The sequence below is a fragment of the Sceloporus undulatus genome, chromosome 6 (genome assembly GCF_019175285.1).
Source record: "Sceloporus undulatus isolate JIND9_A2432 ecotype Alabama chromosome 6, SceUnd_v1.1, whole genome shotgun sequence".
Lineage (NCBI taxonomy): Eukaryota > Metazoa > Chordata > Lepidosauria > Squamata > Phrynosomatidae > Sceloporus > Sceloporus undulatus.
The window spans coordinates 102,611,006-102,636,691 of NC_056527.1; the positions used below are offsets into that span (position 1 = coordinate 102,611,006).

General features: G+C 41.4%; 1 protein-coding gene across 1 annotated transcript in view; it reads left to right on the forward strand.

Annotated features, from left to right (window-relative positions):
- Positions 1 to 2,541: 2,541 nt before the first annotated feature.
- LOC121933785 (serine protease 27-like) overlaps positions 2,542 to 25,686 on the forward strand; it is a 33,163-nt gene continuing 10,018 nt past the window's right edge. The window contains exons 1-5 of the mRNA XM_042473774.1: positions 2,542 to 2,608; positions 6,102 to 6,264; positions 10,485 to 10,759; positions 11,700 to 11,869; positions 15,320 to 15,579. Of these exons, the coding sequence (XP_042329708.1) occupies positions 2,542 to 2,608; positions 6,102 to 6,264; positions 10,485 to 10,759; positions 11,700 to 11,869; positions 15,320 to 15,579 (935 nt within the window). The remainder of the gene's footprint in view (positions 2,609 to 6,101; positions 6,265 to 10,484; positions 10,760 to 11,699; positions 11,870 to 15,319; positions 15,580 to 25,686) is intronic.

A 25,686-nucleotide genomic window follows, 5' to 3' on the forward strand; every position in this document is an offset into this window, starting at 1 on the left:
CTCAGGCCCATGACTCCCCTGATTCAGTCTAACTATCTTCCTCTCTTTCTACTGCCCTCCACCTTTCCTAGCATCATTGTCTTTTCCAATGATTCATGCCTTCTCATGATGTGGCCAAAGTATGACAGCCTCAATTTAGTCATCTTGGCTTCCAGGGAGAGTTTCAAACGAAGGCAATGGGAGACCGCCTCTGAGTATTACTTGCCTATTACTTGGCAAACCTATGAAATAATGAGGTCATCAGCCTGATGGCATGCACACACATATTTTGTGTTTTGTTTAAAAAAAACTCACACAGGAAAATAAGCAAAATTCATAGTTACCTATGTGCCAGAGTTGAGCCCTCACACACACACACACACACACACACACAACATAAGTTAGGAAGGGCTCCCTGCTACCATCTCAAGTAACTCTTTGTTCCACTAAGTTTACAAAGCTATGATACTATCTATATTCCGAGTCATATACTATACAGAGAAAGTCTGCTTACTATATTGGAAAGGAAGCCTTTTCACCGGGAAATCCAGATTGAGCTTTTATTGGTTCTCCTGGCTTCCTGATAATACATAAGAGAAACCTTGATGTAGGTGAGAGCCAAGACCAAAGCACACTGCTTGTAACAATTTGCTGGAGCCAGAAAATAGATACCAGCTTTGCTGGACTAAAACAATCACTCAGAGACTTAAGTGGACTTTGAAATATTCTCCTGCAGCGTGGTACTAAGAAGACATAACATGGAATTTTATTGGGTTCTCAATAGGTTTCAAAGAGCCATGAAGCACTGAAACTGGACTAGATGAAGTCATTCCCTGAGGTTAAAAGTGCTAAACATCACAATAGGCAACCATCAACAACACAAGCAATCACACACTTAAAAGAACAGGAGACAAGAAGCTGGACAGTTCCTTCGCTTTCACTGTGCTAATTCAATTTTTTTTCCTATCTTGTTCAGTTCTCAACATCTTGTAAAGTATTAAAGGTAAGTTATAAGAAATCCACTTTGAGATTAATTTTTATTGTTCTCTGCCTATTATTATTATTATTAGTAGTAGTAGTAGTAGTAGTAGTAGTATACTTATTTTTATCCTGCTTTCCTCTCAAGACTGGGACTTGAAGTGGCTTACAGTCTAAAAACCAGTACAATTAAAAACCTATAAAATTGATAATTAAAATTGTATTAAACTATTACAATATTTAAAATATTCATTTAAAAATAGATTACAATTTTTAAAAGATAACAATACTTTAAAAACCATGTACTTTAAAACAACAGACTGACAGCCAGGACTTCAAAAATGTTCTGTTTGAAATGCCTGTCTAAACTAAAAGGTCTTAGCCTGCCATTTTTGCCTCCCTGGGAAGGGAATTCCAGAGTCTAGGGGCAGCCACTGAGAAGGCCCTCTCACTGACTTGTGGCAACCCCAAGGCAGACCTATCACAGAGTTTTCTGAGACTGAAAGTGTGTGACTCCCCAAAGGTCATCCAAGTGGGCTTCCATGGCTGAGCGGAGAATCAAAATCTGGTCTCCAGGGTTGTAGTCCAATGCTTAAACGACTACATAACACTGAATTTCTTATCCAGCCACCCCCACCCCAAAAAAAAACCTCTGAGATAACTTCTGTCTTTGTGGGGACATTGAAAGATCCCAGGGATCTCAAACAAATTTTGTATTGCTGGACATATTTTCTCTTTTCATTTCTACTTGACATTTTCTATTTCAGTTATTTCTGGGCACTTGTTATCTTCTATGTCACTCCAAATCTTCAGCCTACAGTGCCAAACACTCAGCTTTCAAAGGGTTTCCTCCTCCTTCTAACAACTTTAAATTTTCTTCCTTCCCCTCACTTACGGTGTGACTTGCAATGCCTTAAAAATGCCTCTGGGACAGCATCTTTTCAAATTCAGTCAAATTTCTCCCCAAAACCCACCTTTTCTGTAATGCCTTTAAAACATCCTTTTAGAAGTACATTCTATTAGAACTACAAACTCTGGTAAATATATAGTATGCATTTTAACTTTCACTCCTTTTTGGTACACTGTAGTGTTCACACTACAGTCCCAATCCAGATCAGAATTATTGTCCACAAAATCTGATTTTTATTTCAGTATCTTCCTTCTTTCTCCCTATGCCATAGCTCCCAACTTTGAAAAATAACTGCCTAGGCAAATTCAAGACAAAATCTTGCCCTTCTCGGTGAGCTTAGAAAAAAACAAACAGCTACCTCCTTTCCTAGCATGTGCGTTCTTCCTCAATAACTTTTACCATCTTGACCACACTACGATGTTGTTTCACCACATATGGAATGGTTGGAAGGTATGTGATTTGGAGCACTGCTGATGGAGGCCCCAAGGTTTTATAAACATGAGTCATTTACGTTACATCTCCAGATTTAAAGAGGAAGAGATGACACTAGCATCCATGACATAGCTGATTTTATCTTATTGTGCAGATACCGGAAGAGACTGGTACTGAAAAAAAATTGGTTGTCCAAAATTGACTGCAGCTGAACCAAATATCATAACAGGATTACAGACAACATGATGACCATTCGATTTGTGCCTTTTTTGCTGACCATATGGCTGCTCCAATTTACTCCAGCACAAGGTGATTGATGGTGATTGGAGATGTTTATGGGTTAGTCAAGCTGGGGAACTCTTGGTCTTCCCAACTCCTACAATCCCAAACTAAATGGGTGAGGTTTATAAGAATTATAGGAGGTTATCACATTACTAAAAAAATGTATGTTATCCCCGACAGGATACAGTCACTTTTCAGATTGCAAATGGGTTTTATCACACTCAGAATTGACGATGCTGCCGCTGGGTAACTGCATCCGCATGCACTCTTATCTTTGAAAATTGGCCAGCTAAGTGCACCTGGGATCCGGGCTGCATGTGAGTTGCAGTTACACAGTGGCAGCGATTATTATTTTTTAGTGTAATAAAACCCTCTTTAAAACCCTCTTGCAATCTGAAATGCGACTGTATTCTGTCAGGGATAAAACATGGGTAATGCAATAATCTCCATAGACCACAAAATCTGTATGTTCCCCATCCCTGCCACAGATCCAGGGTCTGTTCTCTCTCACTGAGAAAACCAGGTCCCCCCTTAAGCAAGTGATTTGGGATGCCATGAAAAAACAGCAAATGGTTGGATAGCTATTGGTTTATTATTTCATTTGTTATCATTTACTGCCAAAAGGGCAGTAAAATACCCAGCCCTTTAGTACTGTGCACCTTAATTATGATGGGTGGAGGAAGGCATATGATGTGCTACCACAGATGGCAAATATCTAGGGTCAGCCCTCCATGGACCTATAAATCCAAACAGCTTTCAATCAGTTCTTTCAGCTCAAGGGCTGCTAGCGATTTCACTCCTGGTCATCATGTCCTAGGATAGTAACATAACACTGAAGATAGATTCCAGAGCTAAAGTCCCAAGGAGTCCAGACTCGGATTAAGCCCTGAGAATTTGACTATGATGAATACACTTATTTCACGTTTGTCAAACACATCAATTTCAAGACACTTGAGAACAAATCGGCAACATTGGAATAATAGTCCCTCATGATACTTTTGCCCAAACACAAAAAGATTCACTTCTCCCTTTTCCAAACATTGGAATTAAATTAATTGTATTTTCCTATTTCGTCCAAATCAAAAAAATTATGGTTGCTACTTTTGGATCAAACCAGGATACTGAGCCAGTATCAAATCATGGTGTAGTATCTTGGCTTATTCCAAAAATGGTAATCATACTTTTCCATTTCAAGTGTAATGGAACACTATAATTACATATATTCATTTCCATACTTGATAAAGACTGAATAATGGGAACTTTGTGCAAGCAAACGCTTCACACATTTCTCAGGTTAATAAGTCAAGATATGATCCATCATCCAAACTAAGCTTTTGTAATTGGGGTCTTTCTGCTTTCCTTTTACACACAACCCTATTTTGTGTATGTCTTCTGCTGTCTAAAGTATATTTTCTGTACCAAAATTATCTTCCATTTGTTTTATATATCCTCAGGTATTGCAAGCTCACCAAGAGGTAAGTGGCCTGCTTTTCTTTACAGGAATGTCATTGGGAGAGATGGAGAGCAAAGCCCCTAAAATTCAGATGTCATATAGTCCAATCCCTTAAACAAAGGCAGGATCTTCCTTAATACGCCCTTGGAGATGATATATTTAAATTTTTCTAGTGTATTCCAAGAAAATAGCTGAGCATTCAGTATCTGTTTTTAGATGTCAGTATCAGTCAAAACAAGGAAAAGAAGAAATGAGAAATACAAAAAAAAGGTTTTCACATTGTTTGGACTCTCAGGATTTGCAATTAGAGGTATACTTGGGTTGACAAAGGAGATATTTGTCTACCATTACTTCTTTAACAGAAAATTTTGGAACCAGAGGCAAAAATAACATGGAAAAATAGGGATATGTGCATAAGGCACAAAAATAAAGAACAGGTCAATATGTTTCAGTAAACTTTTTATCCAAAACTAACAATACACCCATGTAAAAAGAAACAGCCAACTCAGATACGCCATGCATAAGTAAACAAAAACATTTTGAACTTTCTAGAGATCACTTGAAGTCACCTTACAAAATGTATCCAAGGACCCTTTTTCCCCCTATCATCAGCTTTCAATTTTCTTATGATTGCCATTTTGTTGGCCGCCCTTATGGGTCTATACTTTTTTTAACATGCAAGGGGTAGCTGTTGAGGGGGATTTATCTGATTTCTCCTTTACTTTCTGTTTTGCTGTCCACATATGTTTGAGCAGGGATTCTGTAGGCAGCTGCAGTTAAGCAGTAATGAGGTTAGTGTGGCCCTCAATGTTGCTTTGAGAAATCAGTCAGTCAGTGGTAAATATTAATGAACCAGGCTGAATATTCCCCAAATGCAGGAGGACTGATCTTTGGAAAAGTAGCACAGAATCTGCCATATACATACGTCATATAGTCAGCCCTTTATATTCATGCGGGGGCACACGATTCCCATGAAAGTGGTGTGTGTGCGTGTGTGTGTGTGTGAATATCTCTAGGCCACCCAAATATATGGCTGGGGAAGGAATACAGGGTGATGGTGCTGCCTTGGTGCCCACAGAATTCACTTCATTCCTTGACCTGGAGTCTTCCACCCACCCTGGCCTTCCCTTCCTGTCTTCCCATTGATAGGTCCCATGGATGGCCCCTTCCCTCTCTCTTCCTAGGGTCACCACCTCCATTTCCATCTCTGGGCCAGCTGCCAGGAAAGAGGGACTGGAGCCAGGTGGGTCAGCAGAGCATGGCAAAACCACAGGCAGCCTATACATGAATGAAGGGATGCCTGGCAGGCTGGAAAGCTGGCTGGCTACTGGAAGATGTGGGATGGGCTGACAGGAAAGTAGTAGCGAGGAGGAAGCAGAGGCAGAAGCCAGCCAGGGGTGTCATCCAGCAGGGCACCATTTAGCAGCAGGGGCTATGACAGCAACCGAGAGCCCTCAGAACATCCCCTATGCCTTGTGTCAAGCTACCTGCCCATCCGTCCACTCACTCTCCATCCTCAGGTAAACTTGTGAGTAATCAAATTCACAATAGCTATACCCACAAGATTGGATGGCCAACTATATTTGCAAAATAATCTGAACTGAGAGATTTTGTTTCCTTTTGTGCCCCATCTCTCTTGTTGTGGGAGTTATGTTTTGTTGGAAGGAATGAAAGTCATAATTACAAACTACATATCTCCAACTGTCCCAGTTTTGCAGACAGTCTATCATCCCACTTTTTCAGCTGCTTTTAATGTCCTAACTTCTCTCTCCTCCTCCCCCTTTCTCCCTTTGTCCTCAGCTTACTTTAATTGGTGTAAACTGACTTCAAAATGAAAGAATAGCTTGCACTCAGTTAACTCAGGAGGGAGGAGGAGTGAATCTTGCCCTTCCCAGTAGGCTCAAGAAAAAGCAAACTACTGCAGCCTCTCCTGCTCTTCTTCTTCATTAAGGACATATTTTGACATCTTGACAACACTTTGATGTTGTTTGGCCACATGTGTCAAGCATTCATCTATGAAATGGCAGAGAGTATGGAGCAATCCTGTTTCTTCTTCTTCCTCTACAGTTTGTGGACAACCAGTGAACTCTCCACGGATTGTTGGCGGACAAGCATCCTCAGATGGGGCATGGCCCTGGCAAGTCAGTGTTCTACAGTCTGGCTATCACATTTGTGGAGGCTCTCTCATAGACAAGGAGTGGGTGTTGTCGGCAGCTCATTGCTTCTATGAGTAGGTATTTGATCAGTGTTGCTGTCAAGCCTTTTCTAAGTTTTGCCCCCAAAATATTTACAAGATGGTGTTAATTGTCCACCAGCCAACTACACAGTCAGACTGAGTAATGAAAGAATTTTCAGAAGAGAAGAAGCTGGTGACAGATGAGAGAAGATGGCTTCTGGTTAGAAGGCAAGCTAGTCATCAGACTAGGAGTCTGGCTGGCGTATTTTCAGGCAGTTAGTTGTGTGGCTGGAAGGCTGGCCCATCTCTTCAGCAGTGAGGCCACAGTTTCTCAGAGATAAGATGCTGTGTAGTATGGAGGATTTGGCTGCCCCCCTCTATTGGAGAGACAGACCAAGATGTGAGTTTCCAGGCAATCTGCCTCCCTACCAACACTGCCTTGCTGTCCCAAGATAGCATGCAGCCAAGAGGTAATGGAGAAGATGCTGTCCCATTTGCAGTATAGAAGAAAAATCAACTCCCAGTATAGTTGATATATGTTGGTGGAACAGTCTCAATTTCCATCTTATTCTCAATCTCAAGTGACAAAATACCTTGAGCTGACCTTAATAAATCTGCAGCTAAGACCTAAGAACAACTAAATATTGTGATAAGGTCTTCAAACTGAGTAGCTAGGGCCAAGACAACAATTTAGTAGAGCAGATGTCATGGCACTTGACATCTTTTGAGATGGCAGCTGATGATATACTTGCATCTAGCTAACTCTTTAATGTGCAGCAAATGTGGACAGGGCTGGAAAACTCAGCAGGCCCATTTTCTATTTGGTAAGCAAGCATGATGCAGTGGTTTGAGTGTTGGACGAGGACACCAAGAGACCAGTGCTCAAAACCCCATTCAGCCATGGAAACCCACTGGGTGACTGCGCCAGGTGACACCTCAGAAGGGTTTGCCATCTTGCAACTTTCCTCAGGCAGCAGAATTTTGTGGGACAGCCCTGAGGATGAGAACTCTGAATTCCTAGTCTGAGCTCTGCAATAGAACTGTAAAAATACAAAATTGTAAATAGTGAGGGGGTTTATTGTTGGTTCAGCTCTTCAAACCAGTAAGAATCCTTTTATACCTCTTTCTATATTTCTGCTGTAAAAAAACAAGGAAGCTCATTATAATATGTTTTTTATAGCAGGATGGGATGGTCTAGGGAAAGTTGCCACATATTCTCTGGTCAAAGCAAGGTTTCTCTGGCTAAATCAAGACTGAACTCTCCCCAGAAGCCAAAATGATTAAACTGAGGTTGTTGTACTTTAGACGTATCATAAAACAAAATGACTCACTGGAAAAGATTACAATGCTTAATAAGGTAGTAGGAAAAGAGGAGTACTACATTCCAAGTTGATAGACTCAAATCAAGGAAGCCACAACCCAGAGTCTGCAAGAACTGAGCAGGATTGTTATAAATAGGGCACCTTTGAGGTCTATCATTCTTATTGTTGCTGTGTGCCTTCAAGTCATCCTGCCTTATGGCAATCCTGTGGTGAAACTATCATGGGGTTTTCTTGGAAATATCAGGGCCCATCTGCACAAGCCAAATAAACCTCCCCACCCACCCCACCCCTATCCTTGCAGCAGTGAGACCATATGACAAATGGCCCAAACCTCAAATCTGGCGCAAATATGATGTCTGGCATGTTCAGTGCCAAACATTCTGTGTAACTCTGAAGCTTATCGCACTGCCTCTGGTGCCTAACTTACCTCTTCCGAATTTGGCTCAAATTCAGAAGTTAAGCTGATTTTATCACACTGACCTTTCTCTCAAAATGGCTTCCTGTTGCCTCCAGTGCTAAAGTCAGGCCCTGTAAGTCACTTTGATGGTCATTTTTTCCAAATTGGAAGCTTCCAAATTGGACAAAATGGCTACTGAAGTGACTTAAGGGGCCCGAATTCAGCCCTGGAGTCAATGGGAAGCTGTCTTGAGAATAAAGTTCGTGTGATAAAAATCAGCCTAACTTCCGAATATGAGCCAAATTTGGAAGAGGTAAGTCAGGCACCAGAGGCGGTGCGATAAGCTCCCCTGTTTAAAATGGTTTAAATAACTCTCTGTTTCTTCCAGATCTTCCAGGAAGATCCAGAGCCCTTTGTGGGGAGGCTGGTTAAACCAGTCAACTGTTTAAAATGCAACCTTGCCCAGTAGGGTCCTATGGCACTGCAAAATGTAGGACATTACAAAATAAAAGGTAATCATGCTGATATAAATATAAATTCATGCTTCTTAGTCATGCTCAAAATGGTGGACGTTTTAAAATTCCTCCTGCATAGAAGGTTGAAATATAAGATATGTCCTGCACATGGATAAAACCCATGTTTATACTGTATTAATTGTACCGTATTTTACTGTTGTAATCGGCTTGGATTCCCTGAGATTAAGCAGAATATTATTATTATTATTATTATTATTATTATTATGTTTTCCAGAATCCTCCTAGTTCAAACTCTAGCTTCCCAGAGTCCTCGTCCAGCACTCAGATCACAACAATACAATGGTACTCACTGCCCTTCATAGAGTCATCAAATGTCAATATTGACTTGACAGCAATTAACAAAATGTTATAAGGATGGTCAAAGTGGAGGGCTTCCCTGCAGTTCCCTCTTTAAAAGGCGAGGTAGGAAATGGGGCACAGACTCAATCCCAAACTTTAGCAATGGGTTTTTTCAAATAGACACTTCCCAGAATCTATCACATTCCTAGTTACACTGGATAAGGAGCTTCAAGATTTGGTTAAAGCCCTATTATACCCATGTGACTTTTGAACTAGTTATCATTTCTTTTATTTCTATCCTGTCTTTCTCCCAAAACTGATGGTTCAGAGTGTGATTAGTGAACCAATACCATTAAAAAAACATGAAAAATTCTAATACTGAAACATAAATGTATTATCGTGTTAAAACATAACAGCCAGTCTGCACTGGCCATTAAGTCCAGGGCCAGCCTAGACCTTTATGGATTGTCCACAATGGCAGCTGCACACCCCAGGCCAAATCTGGTGTGATTGTGAAGCATTATCTGCACAAGCCAGCTGGGCCAATATTGCATTAGCATGGCTGGTCCCTCCTCCATCCTCAGAGCCATCTTCCCTCTCAGAGTCCTTACCTACAGAAGATTTGTGGACAGACCACAGCCTGCTATCCCTTGTCTTCACCAAATGTACCTGTGTTGGTGGCAGGAACAAAAGAAGGATCTCCTGAAGACCTTAAAACCCAGGCAACCTCATATGGGAAAATAGAGCCATGCAACTAGTCTAATGGATATGTTACCACTGTGAGAAATACACCGGCAAATCTCACTGGAAACAACAGCAAAGGGTTTTCCCCTAAATCCAATGCTTTATCCCAATTTGAATATGCTCATTGTCCTATTAGTGACATACACCTGAATAAATCATGCTACCAAGTGGGGCAAATTATTTACCATAGGGCAACAGATGTATTGTGTTGACAGAGCCAGAAGTGCAGCTGCACATACAGCAATATTATGCATTGCAGTAGCATGTCATGCATGTTGTGCATTGCAGTTTTGCATCATGCATTGAGGCTGCACATTGCACAATGGTGCCCAGCCATTGACAGGCTGCACAATGTCAAAATTCTGCATGGGAGCTGTGTAGTACAGATGTGGAGTATCTCCTCATGCAGATATTTACACTATGCTGATTGGGTGTTGGATTGCAGCCAGTGATTGCATAGAATTTTATGTGAGTGATGAATTGGGACTAACAGTTGAATGTAGGCTCTTACTTTTACTTCTTTCTGTTGTTTTTCCTCCTATCTCAATTTGACCACATACTGAAAAGGTTTTAAGGTGCCTCAGCTGACCTTACTTGTGTGCTACCTTGAGAAGTCAGGATATAGAGTGCTATAGAAATGTTTTAATTAATAAACAAATATGAAAGTTGTCCTGACAGTGGTGCATCTTCTATAGCCCAATGAAAGCATGAGATTTATGGGTGGCATTGGACTACACCTCCCAGTTGCACAAGCTAACATAGCTAAAGGTGAAAAATACTGGAAGCTATAGTCTAATGACATATCAACAACCATTTGATTCCCATTCCTTGCCTAGTGTAGCAGAATGATATTATTATTTCACTGTGTCCAGTCATGTTTTCTGGTATATAAATATTTTGACCATCAGCAGAACAAGGTGTGAAATTTTACTGGTCTCATGAAACCCCAAACTTTGCTTTACATGTTCTTCTTGTATTTTTCTCTTGTGTTCACAGCGCACTATTCCCTGGCCAATATAATCTGGTATTTGGTGCCTATCAGCTCTTAAACCTCTCCAACAATGTGGACATCACCTATGTGAGAAACATTATCCTCCATCCTGCCTACAATGGTAAAGCTGGCTCCAGAGGGGATATCGCTTTAATTCAACTCCTGTCTCCTGTGAATTTCACCAACAACATCCTCCCAGTTTGTCTGCCAGAATCATCTGCAAACTTCTATACAAACAACAATTGCTGGGTCACTGGATGGGGACATATACAGTCTGGAGGTGAGAAATGTTCTTTGTGGCGTCCATTCAATCTCTGTTGACTTTTGTGGTATTTCTATACACAGTCCTTTACAGGGGAGAGGGAAAATTCAACTCATTTGCCCAAGGGTCTTAAGTAGGTGGAAGAGGCATGTGGCTTGAACCTTACCAAGGCCTCCAGGTTAGCCCCTAGCCATTGCCTCCTTTATAGGAGGGGAATTTGCTTCATAATTGAGAATCAAACCAGATAAATCAGATAAATACCTCAGCAATCAAATTTGCAAATTAAGGTGGGTTATAGACCGCCCATCGGGGGAGGAAATAAAGCTTCTGAAAGGGTGTAGAGCTCTTTCTCTGTGCCTGAAACCAGGAAAGGGTTGTTGGATTGCTTTCTGACAGACAGCTTAACAGTGGGAATGACAACTATTAACGGGATTTTCCTGTTCTTTGAAAGCTGTAGGAGAAGTACAGATTGGCTGCAGGATGCCTACTTCCCTGGCACAATTCAGTGCGGTAGGATCCTGCCATTATAGAGAACATCCTACTTCTACCCCAGAATTGAAGGTTCATGCGATAATCTCCTGAATCTTTTAGAAAATGGACATCAGTTATCCTGGATTAACTGGTTTTTTGGCACATACACACACACCAAAAAAAACCCTGAATCAGATGCATTTGAAATGCATGTGAACAACAAAGATTCAATCCAGATTCTACAAGGATTATTTTCACCATCTGGATAACCCATTAAAGCATGTAGAACTTCTCTCCTTATCATTTCTTCTATCAGTTATGGCAACAAGTTCTGGAGATGGGGGAAATGTTGTGAAAATGCCCAGAGTGTATTGAGTGTGTTTCTACTGAGTGCTTACTTGCTAATAATATGGACACCCAGTGTGTATGCGTCAAAGGTCTCCTGTCACTGAGCTTTACTAAAGTACTTTGTTTCTCTCTCCTCCAGTGGCATTAGAAAAGCCATGGACCCTCCAGGAAGTGAATGTGCCCCTCATCAACCAAGGAATCTGCAACATACTTTATAATAGTGCTCCAGTTGAACATATGACCTGGAATCCCATCAAGCCTGATATGTTCTGCGCTGGTTATGCAGAAGGTGGTAAGGATTCCTGCCAGGTAAGAAGCTCCATCACCTATTCTTCATACAGCCATTGTCTGCAATGGGATAACTGCCTCCTTTAACTTGTTCAGGAGCCCTTTTGCACTACACAGTTATGCCATTTCGACTGCCATAGCAATATTCTATGGAATACTGAGACTTGCAGTTTGGGGAAGGGCATTTAGAACTCAAAGCCAGACAGCTCTACGACTTTCAGAATTCCATAGAAAGTTGCCATGGCATTTAAAGAAGAATCATAGTGCTAGGTTTTAGAGTGGCCATGTGCAAAAGAAGACAAGGCTATGCAACTTTAATTAAAGAAGAATTTCAGCAAGTGCCAAAGTGTTAGCATGACTCTTAAAAATATAGGAGGCCTGTCTTCTTCTGTGTCTTTTGCAACCATATTTTATCCATAAGAACTCACAATGTAGGGCTGTGCTCCTGTCAACAGCAAGATTGTCAGAATGTGGATCCCTTCTGTTTGTTTGGACAGAATCAGATTTAAAATTAGTACCCTGAGCCAAAAACATGTCTATTGCATTTATTTTTCAATCCTTTCTATCTAAACTGATGGGAGGGGGAACACTTGCTTTTTAAAAAGAAATCAAAAGAACCTATTTATTTATTATAGCAATAATTTTAAAAGATTAAAAATACAGTTGACCTTCTGTTGTTGTGGGGGATTTGTTTCGGAACCACCACCACCATGAAAATGGAGGCCTGCGCATATCCAAGCCCCATAGGCTTGAACAGAATGCATGCCTGTGAGTGAGCGTGCACAAGGCGCGCACCGCTGAAGCATGCCCCATTGGAAATAACAGTCATCGCCCCTCTGTGAATATTCAAGGTCACGGGTCAACTATAAACTGAATCGTTTATCAATTAAAAAGTAGCACATTCAAAACTGGTTCAAACAATATTATATAATGCAACCATAAGACATGTGCAGCCTGGGAAAAATCAGTTTGGCCCAAACACTTACAGGTGGAATGCAAGATTCTTGTGCCTATCTTATATATAGGGTGGCCAAGAGATCTGTGTATATGAGAGATGCATGAGAGTATATTCTTCCAATTCACTAGTCATTTCCAACAACAACATCTGTTTTCTAGTTATTTTTATAGTTACTTTTAAGGCACATTTTCCAGATGTGTTTTTATAAGAATTTTTTGAAATTCCATTCTCTTATGAATCCTCTGCACCACCCCCTACAGAAAGGGTATTGGAAAGTAATTTTAAAAAGCAACAAGCAACACAAGTAATATGATGATGATAACTTTTATTACATTGCAAAAAAGCAAGAACAATCTGTTACTTCATAAACACTGTAATAAGAAACCAAAACAAAACTAGTTTTCAGTGGGTTCATCTGAAAGGAGGGAAAGCCTCTGGAACTATCCAGATTTTCCCATTCTTTTTGTTTTGATTATCAACTCCATCTCCCCAGCTTTGCATCCAAACTCTTGAAATACCTGGGGTTCTCTCCCCCCCCCTCCCTTATGTTCTTACTTCTCCCCTTCCCAATGATCACTTGTCACATCTAGACTTTGGCAACATTTCAGAAACTGACTTTCACCAATTTCCACTGAATCCTTTTTCATTATATATTATTCAGGAGTTAAAGTGTTAAATAATAGCAGTGTTTTACTGAAAGTGGCCATCTTGGTGTCTCCTGGGTCATTATTATTACTATTATTATTATTATTAATATTAATATATATATATATATATATATATATATATATATTCTGCCTTTTCCTTGTGGAATCAAGGTGGATTACAAGCAAAGGTAACAAAACATTACAGATACAAAGTACAAAATAATCCCCCTGTCAATTAAATCGCAGCAAACATAATAACAATAAATTAATTATGCAAAAAAGTAAAAAATACATGATAAACAACACAAAATACAAAAAATACAAAATACATGGCGTAACATAATAATTCAGGATACATGACATAGCATAATGGAGTTTATCAGACAAGGGAAATTGGAAGTATAATCCAATAGCAATCTGAATGTAATCATGGGGTTTAACATTATTGCATGATAGACTACCACACACAATTTTGGGCAATGGGAAGTCAGTCCAAATGCAATCATAGGGTTTCACGTTATTGTATGATAGACTACCACACACAATTTTGGGCAATGGGAAGTCAGTCCAAATGCAATCATAGGGTTTCACGTTATTGCATGATAGACTACCACGGGCAATGGCAAGCTATTTTCGTAGGTCCAAGGCAAACAAGGGTTCAAGGAAACAAGAAGCCAGTGTTCACAGCAATCACCAATAATTGCTCTCAAAGGGTCAGCGTTCCCCAGCTGCTTAAATGCGAGATGCCCTTTTGTGCCAGCTGTGGCTTATTAGCAGCTTGCCTCTCTGCAAGCCTCCTGGATCGATGCATGCAAGAACTCTCAGCTCTTCGCTGCCTAAAGGAAGGAACCTCCAGGCTTGTTTCTTCCCCAGAGTCACCACTAGGCTGCTGAGCCTCAGGAGGGATCCCCACAGAGCTAGGACCTGGCTGAGCTTCAACCCCTGGGGCTGAGAGATCAGGGCTGGGGTCTGGCAGGGCAGGATTAGGACCTGGTATAGCCTCCATCTCCTCTTGCATTTGAGTAGCCACGGCCTCCTCCGAGTCCTGCTCTTGGCTGGCCATGACACAAAACAACAATCAGTTATCAATTACATATTTAAAATAGTTAAACTCTGGGCCGGTGCAGCCAGGGGTTCTGCAGGCGTTGGAGCCAGCATAAAATTCTTTTCAGGGCTGGTCCGGAAAGAAGAAGAAAAAACCAGGAGCCAGCATTTTGAAAGTGCTGCTCTCTGAGGGCTTATCCCAGTAGCTGCCTCAGGTCTGCTGGGCTTCAGGTGGTCCGGAGCAAGAGAACTGGACAGGAGAAGACAGCCTCTGCTCTACAGTTCTTCTGAAGGCCACTGGGCTTAATCAAAATTCACCCTCCTCACTGCCTCTGCTCTTCCCAGCTCAGATGGAATTAAGGGGCTGTCAGTTGATGTCCTATCTGGTTCCTTCAGCATCTTAGGCTGCAGCTGCCAGATGTTATAGGCTGGAGAGAATGAGGGAGAGGTGCCTTTTGAGCCCTTTCTCCTTCGGCATCTCAGGCTGCAGCTGCCAGATCTTATGGACCAGGAATAAAAACATGGAGAAAATTTCCCCCATACTCCCCAGAAAGCAATTTCCTTTTAGGAAAAATGGTCCCTGGAAGTCCTTGGGTGGGGCACAAAAGCAGTTCTGTGTGGCACATGTGGCCACTAGCCACACTTTGCCCACCTGTGAGGAATGCCATTATATTTAAAAAATTCCATCCCAACTATATTGAAGAAGTGGCTGAGCTAATATTAAGCCTGATTCATACAACCTCACTGAGTACAGCACTGCAAGTCTGACATTAAGAATACTTGCAACTGGCATGTCTTATCAGCCATCATTTTCTTCTGCAGGGTGACTCCGGGGGACCTTTGGTTTGCAAAGTTCAAGAAGGATGGACCCAGGCTGGGATTGTGAGTTGGGGAATAGGCTGTGGCCAGCGCTACCACCCTGGTGTCTACACTTCAGTGTCTTACTATGCCAACTGGATTGATGATATAATGCATGGTAGAAATACAAATAGTGGTTCAGAAAATGATGGACCAGAAAATAATGGGTCACAAAACATACCTCTTGTAGCCATCTTTATTCTTACTCCCTTGCTGGCCCTCTTGTGAGATGCCCAAACTCTCCAACCTCTGTTTCACCTCTCACTGCATGGAATAGGAACATTGGTTGGGCCCTGGTTTAAATATGGCACAATAATTAGGTGGAAGGAATCAGGGGACCTTCCCCAGTTCTTCAGTCTGATGACCTGAGATGCATCTGCATCACCAGTTTCAACTGCAGGACTCACTTCCATGATTTGACTGTGATTTAAGTGTCTCTCTTCTAAACTCTGAAACCAGTGACTTGGAGAAAAATGCTGGTGGTGAATCATAATACTCAGGATGTTTTACATAACACAGTACTGTTTTAGTGTCCATAGTCAAAATGTGAAAAATATTAATAATAATCCCTGATATATTTAATTTATCTACCAAGCCCCTGTCAATGCATTTTAATAAAGTGACAAACAATTACTTAATTTCTTCTTTTGAATCAGTTTTTTTTACAATATGTGATTTTCCAGATACAAAAAGATTCATTTGTCTTTAACATATAGAGCATTTAGCAGAGATTTATATCACCTAGAAGATACATTTAGAGCCAGTATGGTGTAATAGTAGGAGCATTTAGACTAGGGAAATTATCAGACAGAGGATAAGGATGGGAGCAAAACATATTGCTCCCGTCCTTATCCCATCCCAATGGAGTTCCCATTAATACCAGGTTCATTACATTTCACAGACAGGAGAAGAACGGGATAAATGTGGGGTGTGTGATAATCTTTCCCCCAATCGTGCAAATGGGACAGGAGCAACTCACTTTGCTCCCGGCCTATCACTTTGTCGGATAATCTATCCAAACTCAAGAAGACAAGGGTTCAAAACTCTGCTTGGCCATAGATACCTACAGTGTGGTCTTAGGCAAGTCACACTCTCTCAGCCTCGGTCAAAGGAAAACCCTTATGAACAAATCTTGCCAAGAAAACCCCACAGCAGGTTCACCTTAGGTCAGAAACAACTTGAAGGCACACAATAACATAACAGAAGACATGCTGTAGGTCACGAAAAGTACAACAAAGCTGAAGAGAAAACTAGCATGTGTCCACGTTTGACAGGGAGAGTACTTGTACTAAGTGAGTCCTGCAATATTTCCTAATCCCATAGGAATTCCAATAATTTGATTCAAGAGAAGCATCAGCTTTGCATGTCATTATATTTCCTGAACCACTGAGAATTCCAGTGTTCGCCCTCCCTAAATTCCCTAAATAGGACTAACCTACTGATGATGAGAATGTGCAATTTTTCTTTCTTGGCAAAATTGCTAGTTTTAAAAATTACACTAGCAGTTATCAACAGATACCCCAATAACAAAAAGAGCAGCATGATCATCAGTATGTAAGTATGACTGATCATTCTGGTCATGATCTTGTCCTTCACACTCTTGTCTGGCATTCCCCAAGTGGCACCAGACAAGACCTTTATGAGCTGAAATGTACAGGAAGATAGGTTCGTGAACAGGTCTGTAATTCCTGTAATTCTCAATCAAAAGGAAATGACTATTCCCCAAAAGGCAGAGAGAACCCAGGAGTCTTGCCAAGGGTAAGGAAGAAAATCTCAGTGATTTAAGAGATGATCTGTTCTACTTTGACCCAAATTGGCTCTCAAAGAAGGAACACAGGCTTGATAGCAATGACTGTAGCCAGAATGACATGTTCTCTTCATAATTAATATACACACACATAAACACCAAGATATTTTCCCATCCTAACATTTAGTATTTCCCACTTGTCATTTAGTATTTCTCAATCAAAACCTGGAATAGTTACCTTTTGGATCAGAGTTTACATAATCTTACCCCTTCCAGAAAAGTGTGGGCAGCAAGATTTAGAACAGCAAGAAGAAATAAATTATAATAGTGTAAGATGTGAGGCAGATTATTAACTAAGATAAGGACATTGATTGCATTGCATCTGAAGAATTTAAACAGAATCCAGAGATGACAGCGGTTCTATCAAGTAAGAAGACTACTGATCCCTAGATCAGTGCTGCTAAAAGCAGCAGCAAAGACCTAACATCTAACTAAGTGATTTTCTCCTCATGGTTTACATATCTGAGCTCATATTCTCTATATTTGTAAAGCTCTAGTGCATTATAAAATCCAACCAGTTGTAAGCAACCTGGTTTAGTTTGTACACCAAAATATCCTTTCTTTTCCATCCTCTGCATGATCATCTGGCAAATGTAGCAACCCTTGGGAACACAGCACAATAAAATGCTTTGCACTGTTATTTATCTGGTAAACTGGTCAGTCTAGTGAATATTGCCCTTTAATTAAAAGATTAAAATCCAACAAGAACAATTCAGAACTTCAGTTGCCTGAAGCACAAAGAACTGAAGAAAACCTTTCAAGTGAAACCTTGGGAAACTTAGGTCATCCTTGCTCCTTCATTTCAGAGAGATTGGTTCAATTTCATGGGTGTCAAAACAGGAATTGGACCTTGGTGTTATTGCCAATTCCTGGAATTTAAAAAAAAATGTTATGTGGGGAGAAGAAATTCTGATTAGGTGTCAGAACAGAATTTAGGTTTTCGGGCTGGTTTCACAGAAAGATGGCCAGCAGTTTCTGGCATATTTATAAGCAGATTGCATTGAAAAAATTCTGTTCACATGGGCCCTGTCTGCACAGGCCAAATAAACTGGACTCCCTGTGTCCTCCCTACAGGGAGTCCAGACGAAACCTCATTTCTGGTGCATGCAGACCAGATAATATCCAACACGTTCAGCACCAGAACTGGGCTTTACGTCCCCACTTAACAGCATTTTAAAAAGTTACATTTTGCTCTGGATCTTCCAAGAAGATTCAGAGCCCTCCATTGTGACACTGAGCAGCTGTATAAAATGCAGCTGACTGAGCCACCAAGCGCATCTGTTGCTGCCACCAATCAAGGCACCCAGCCATGTGATCTGTCACTGGGCACTTCATTCTGACCTCAGAGCAAAGTGATCCAAGCACTGGTATCACTAGGTCTAGCATCACCTGGTGCAGTAACTCACATACCACACCATGCAGAAATCTTTAGTAATGTTTCTTGTACTAATGTTACTCATAAATGATGATTCCCATATATCACTGAGTGTAGTGGTAAAAGTTGTGATATAAAAGAACTAGCAAAATTAAAGTTAGACTTTAAATTACAATGTCACATGCTCAGTCTAAACTGATTTACCATGTACATAGTTTCATGTGGTTCAAGTGAAAATTTGGTACGATGATTTAAAAAAAATTTAATAGATTTTTTTTAAAAGAATACTTTTTAAAATAAAATATATTTAAAAATTAAAGTTAAATTTTAAAAAAAATCTGGGGCCTTTCCTTTCTCCTCCCACTGAGCCTCACCCCACTCACACCATCTCTTCAGTCTTCATAAAGGGACACCGGTGAACGCCACAGTCTGTTTCTGCCCAAAGGCAGATGTTTAGAGAACAGCTTTGTCACCCCTTCGGGTGCCAGCTGTTGCGGTCTACACTCCCCCCACATCCCCTAATGATGTCACTAGACCCATGATGGCAGCAGACACATCAGGTGGCTCAGCAGAATGCATGTGCAATCAGCCTCCCAGCGTCAGAATGGTGGACCTTTACAACAAGGGAGAGGAGGCAAGCTTCATTAAACCATGATTAAATCATGCTAATAGCGTGATCGAGGGGGAAGATTATCTCCCATTTGTGTCCCATGCATAAACAGTAATGGATAAGTCATTAGATAATAAGTGTTTCTGGGATTCTGCATGTAGTTTTTCTTCTTGCCTGGAGCTGAGCCCACCAAAACTGGTGTATTTGCACCTGTTGTCTCGCACCTGGAGATACTGTCCCACAAAAACTGGGACGTTAAATCTGGCAACCCTATCTTCAGTGCTGGTACCATTCCCTCACATGACTGTTGTCAGCGACTCATCAGAGCCATATAGTCAATGCTGGCATATAGCAGAGTATAACTGGCAAATTCAGAAACATGGTTCACAGCCCTCAGTAGAGATAACAGCAACTGGATGTCTTCCAGGAACTGCAGGAATGCAGGAATCTCCGGGGACTCTCAGCAACCGATGCCAGGCTTCCCCTGATTAACAACCAGACAAGCCAAGTCTCCCAAAATGCTATCTTTATTTACAGAGTGCTATCCAAATCACCAACGCTATAATACAGATCACACGAATACCAACTCCTACTACAACCTACAAGCAATTACTGGAAGCCCTTGAGTTTTTATAGCCTTCAGACCATGCGGTCTCCCAAACTCAATCACTTCCTGTCCCACACTCTAAAGTGTCCTCCTATGCAATCCAGACACAAATTTCATCATCCAGGTTTAGTGCACGCAGGCACCAGAGTGTCCTTGAGCCTATGAGCATCAGCTGGAGCCTGTGCATGATCAGCCTTGTCCTTCCCAGTGCTGGATGCTCATGGTCAGACACACATACATCTAAGCATTTCCCAGTGTGCTGACTTTAACCCTTTGACAACTGTGCACATGCAAATGCAGACACATGCACACATAGCCTCTGCCTGAATGTTCCCCAACATCTAGATTAAGGGAAATAATAGTGCCACTCTATTCTGCTTTGGTCAGGCCCCACCTGGAATACTGTACCCAGTTTTTGGCACCACAATTCAAAAAGGATGTTGAGAAACTGGAGTGTGTCCAAAGGAAGGTGACTAAAATGGTGAAGGGCCTGGAAACCATGCCCTATTAGGCACGACTTAGGGAGCTGGGAATGTTTAGCCTGGAGAAGAGGAGGTTAAGTGATATGATAGCTCTGTTTAAATATTTCAAGGGATGCCATACTGAGGAAGGAGCAAGCTTGTTTTCTGCTGCTCCAGAGAACACAATCCGGAACAATGGATACAAGCTCCAGGAAAAGAGATTCCACCTCAACATTAGGAGGAACGTCCTGACAGTAAGAGCTGTTCAACAGTGGAACAAACTCCCTCAGAGTGTAGTGGAGTCTCCTTCCTTGGAGGTCTTTAAGCAGAGGCTTGATGGCCATCTGTCAGGGATGCTTTGATTGAGAGTTCCTGCATGGCAGGGAGTTGGACTGGATGGCCCTTGCAGTCTCTTCCAACTCTACGATCCTATGATTCTATGAACATGGCAGTGGCAGAAGCAACTCTTGTAACAGCCCTGCTCATGTGCTCCTGAGAGAGAATGAGGCAAGGTGGCATGGTTCATTCACAGTGATATGAATGTCCACTGGAGCCAAGCTTCTGCATAGGTGGAAATGAATATCTGCTGGTTTTTCTGGTTCACCACCACCATCATCACCATTGTTGCTCAGCTCCAATAAATATTGAAATCAAGAGCTGGGTTCTGCATTGATCTCACCTTATTCTCAGAAGAGACTGCTAGAGGATGAAGAGCTGCCACCATCCTCCTCCTCATTCTTCCCCCTTCTTCCTTCCATTCTAATGGGACAACTGGCAGTCCTGTTTGATTGGTGGCCCAGAAAACTTCCCCTTCCCACATCAGCCAACTCTGTGCTTACCTTGGGTACATATCCAGGAGTAGCTGTGTTAGGTTCTGTGGATTTTGGATGTTATTGTACTTACCTTGGGTGTTTGCCTATGTGTATTGGACAGCAGAAGTACATAAACTTAGATTTTTCATGTGTACTAGAGCAAGGAGGAGTTTTTGTCTGCTATCATTGCAGATTTTCTGGAAGGAGGAGGGAAGTTTCCATGCACTGGTTCCCTTCTTATATCTGGGGATCCTAGATCTCAGCTCCTGAACCCACTTTTCTGGACATCAAGACAAGGGGAGGAATCTCAGGGTAACAACACTGTCCTGAAAATATTTTTTTAAAAAAAACTGTTGGCTCTCTCTCATTGCTGCAGGTCACTTTAGAGCAGTTTCTGTTGACCCTCCAAAGACCTCATTTGCGTCATTTGTTACACTTAGAAGCTGTGCAGACCACCCCTGAATGGGTGGCCTGCAGTCACCTCTATCTTTGCATGATCGGGGCCTCAGCAACCGCACGCCACAACCTCGATCTAGCCTTTCCACAGCACAAAAAGATACCACAAAAAGCAACTCCTTTTTGTGCCCTGGAAAGGACGCCGTAGCCACTGGCACCGCAGCTTTACAGCACTCCTTTGGTGCTGTGTCATGTGGATGTAGCACCAGAGGAGCTCAGTGATGCATGCTGCCATGGTGGCAGAGTCAGGACATACATTTTGTGGATGTCACACCCCAACTCCAGGCCCAGGCCAGCCTTTTTCAGGCTAAAAGTTTCAGACTTAAAAGACTTACTAATTTTTCAGGCTAAATTGTAGTTTTTCATTTGGATGACATGCTCTGAACAGTTGTGACCAATGCTTAATGACCCATCAGGCACCACTTCTGTGACATTACCAGCCACTAACTAGAGGACTGCTGCCAGACTGCAGAAATAAAGCAGTTTGACATCATGTTAATATCCATGGCTCAATGTTATAAGATTCTAGAATTTGTAGATAGAGTATCAGAGCTCTCTGACATGGAAGTCTAAATATCTCACAAAACTACTAATCCCAGAATTGAGCATTGAGTCATGGTAGTTAAGTAGTGTCCAACTGCTTTAGGATTCTGGGAGACCTGGGTTTGAATCCCTGCTCAACTATGGAAACCCACTGGATGACCTTGGGCGTCACACTTTCACAGCCTAAGAGGAAGGCAACGACACACTTCCTCTGAATAAATTTTGCCAAGAACTCCTAAGGATGAGCTCACCAATATCCTCCTGATCTATGATTCTATAAGTGTGAGCAGACTGGAAGGCCCATAACAAAAACAACAAAATCCTGACACCAAATATCAGTTGATGTAGTGTATGCTTATTTGGCTGCTGTCATTCTCAGATAGTGCAGACTGGAATCTTGTGAAGAAAACCCTAGGATAGGGTCATCGTAAGTCAGAGCTGATTTGAAGGCACATAACAACAACCACCACCAAAACAACAGGTCCTGATGCTCAGTGCTTTTTCTGGACAATGCGAGTCTCTTTCCACATATGGAAAAGAGATTTGTGGGCAGTATTTTTCATGCTTTAGTGAGATGCTTGCAAGCTGTAGTAAACTTTTAACTGTAATAAGTCCGTTTTAACTGTAATGCTACTTTTGCTCCAGTAAAAAAGGATAATCTCTGATGAAGTGCAACTCATTTCAGTTTGCATCAAAATGAAAAAGATAGTGTTTCTTTGTTCAAACCAGGAAGTGAATGTGTTTACTGTAAGCAATTGAGACATAAACCGTCCTAGAGAATGAGCTTGAGTTTTTATAACAAAGTGTGTTTTCCTCCCGCTTCGTCACTGGAATTAACTGCCTTTCATGGAATATAATCTTTTCAGGTGAGTCCAGAAAGAGCAAGGTATAAAAGGCTATGGCTAGCATAAGATGCTAGGAAAGGGGAGCCACCATCAACATTGCAGAGAGGTTGGTAACACTGAATAGGGAGTGGCCAGTGGGATGCAATCAGAGTTATGGTCAATACCTGTGCTGAATCTCATATGAGCTCCAACTACATAAAACAATGGACTCTACTGCTCTTCTGTATAAAGGTTAAACACCATCCACCTGCAAGTTGAATATTAAACAATCTAACTGCAGCAAAGCCAAGAAAGAGACCTGAAACCAGTTCTACAGATGTTTATGGCTGTAAGATGGGAGGAATGCAAAAGAGAGTAGCGTGGAAATTGTGAGAGGTTAGTTGTGCCTAGTGGTTAGAGCAACTGGGCCAGAGCAGTTCCAATGTGTCCAAGTGTCAGCTACTTTGGGGGGGGGGGTACATCTGTTTGTTTTGCCATTGATCTCCAACTAACTGACCTATTAAGATTTTCCCTATCTCTGTTGTAGTCCCATGAAATGTATGCTTGCTGTTTGTGATATTTTGTAATGGTCATTGTGCCTTATAGAAATAAACTGTTGTTGATATTTTTTTGTCCCTGGTTTGCTTTTGGGGAGTGGTCATAGTTTTAGAATTCTGGTAACCTTGCTATTCTTCAAGGATCAGTGCCCTCCATGTGTAATTGAATTCTCTGGCCAGAAGGATGGGGAAATGCATCTAGTCCCTTTGTTGTTGTTGTGCGCCTTCAAGTCATTTCTGACTTAGGGTGACCATAAGGTGAACCTATCACATGGTTTTCTTGGCAAGTTTCTTCAGAGGGGGTTTGCCATTGCCATCCTATGAGGCTGAGAGAGTGTGACTTGTCCAAGTTCACCCAGTGGTTTACATGGCCAAGCCAGGATTGGAACTTTGTTCTCCAGAGTCATAGTCCAATGCTCAAACCACTACATCACACTGGGCCTAGTGAATGTGAATAAACCCAGCCTTTTCCTCTGACCTAAAGCTAAGTCCATCATAACTGGAGAATTTTCATCTTCCTCTCCCACTAGAGATGACCCATAAAATATGCTAGACTGGGCTCTGACATCTGGCCATTCTACAGCCAAAGTATGCCAGCCCACTTACCAAGTGGTCATTTCTACTAACCCATAAAAAGACTACTACCTTGAGAAACAGCAGTATCAGGCAGCAAAGATAGCAAATGGCTAGTTATTAATGTATAATTGTTGTATTGTATATCTATTGCTAGGGACATGAACAGATTCTTGTGGGATTTTCTACCTTGGATGCCAGAAGAACTTGTCAGACCTTGGTTACTTTGGTTTACATCCTAGAGGTGAGTCCTACCTATTGAGAGTTAACCTATTTAATGGAGTGCTAAATTGTTGGCCCACACATAGGTAAATCTTATTGATTTAATAGGTCTACTCTAGGTAGGACAAGGATTTAGGCCTATGTACACTTTTTTTTGGGGGGGGGCATCGTTTTCTGCTCTGCTTCAGGCAATAAAATGCCTTGAAATGATCCTGATCCATACCTTAACCTTCCCCAACCTTTTGTCCTCCAAATATATTTGACTAGAATTCCCATAACATCCATATCAAGTGTGGGGTGATGGTAGTTGCAGTTCAGCATATTTGATCAAATATGAATGATCAAAAAGCACTGCTGTAAACAACTGCATGGGAGAAGTAAGACTCAGCATTTCTAAGTTGTATCTTTGGACTCAAAGTAGGAAGACAAGATTGTGAGGAGCAGGGAGCCCAGCTCCACAGAAGACAAACTAAACAAGGTTGTCATATTGTTTACCTGCAGAAGGGGAACATATTGCATCTGACTGATTTCTGTGGATGAAGACACCTCTAAAAATGGTAGTAATGGTCTCCATACCCCTTTATTATCTCTCACAGAGGATGGATTCTGTGCAGAAACTTGATTTAAAGTGGGAGGGGGGATTCACAAAGGTGGGTTGTTTTTCACACGACATTTGGAGTTAACCTGAACAGAAATTAGAAATAACCCACAAAGGTGGGTAGTTTTTCAGACAACATTTGCGTCAATGAGAAATAACGCAACATTAATCCGGATGCAAAGTCAGCAAAACCCGTTCCTTTTTACTTTCGGAAACTTCCCAAAAGTAAAAAGTGGATCTATCTCTGGTGGATCTATATGGGTTTTAGTTCAGACCAAGGAACATCAACAATCTAAGATATGCAGATGACACCATACTACTAGTGGAAAACATGTCAGATTTAGAACAATTACTGAGGAAAGTCAAAGATGAAAGTGCAAAGGCAGGCTTAGTGCTGAACATTAAAAAAAACAAATAATGATGATCACAGAGGAACTACACACATTCAACCTAGAGAATGAAGAAATAAAATTAGTTAAAGATTTCCAGTATCTTGGATCAAACATTGATCAGAATGGAGGCTGCAGTCAAGAAATCAGAAGAAGACTAGGCATAAGAAGGGCAGCTATGAAAGAATTAGACAAGTTCCTAAAGTCAAAGATATACAACTGCACATCAAAGTTAGAATTGTCAAAGCCATTGTATTCCCCATCACCATGTACAAATGTGAGAGATTGACAGTGAAGAAAATGAACAAGAGGAAAATCAACTCTTTTGAGATGTGGTATTGGAGAAGAGTACTTAGGGATACCATGAACAACCAAAAAGACAAAACAAGTGGGTTCTTGAGCAGATAGTCAGAAATTTCCCTGGAAGCCAAGATGATCAAATTAAGACTGTTATACTTTGGTCACATCATGAGAAGGCATGAATCATTAGAAAAGAC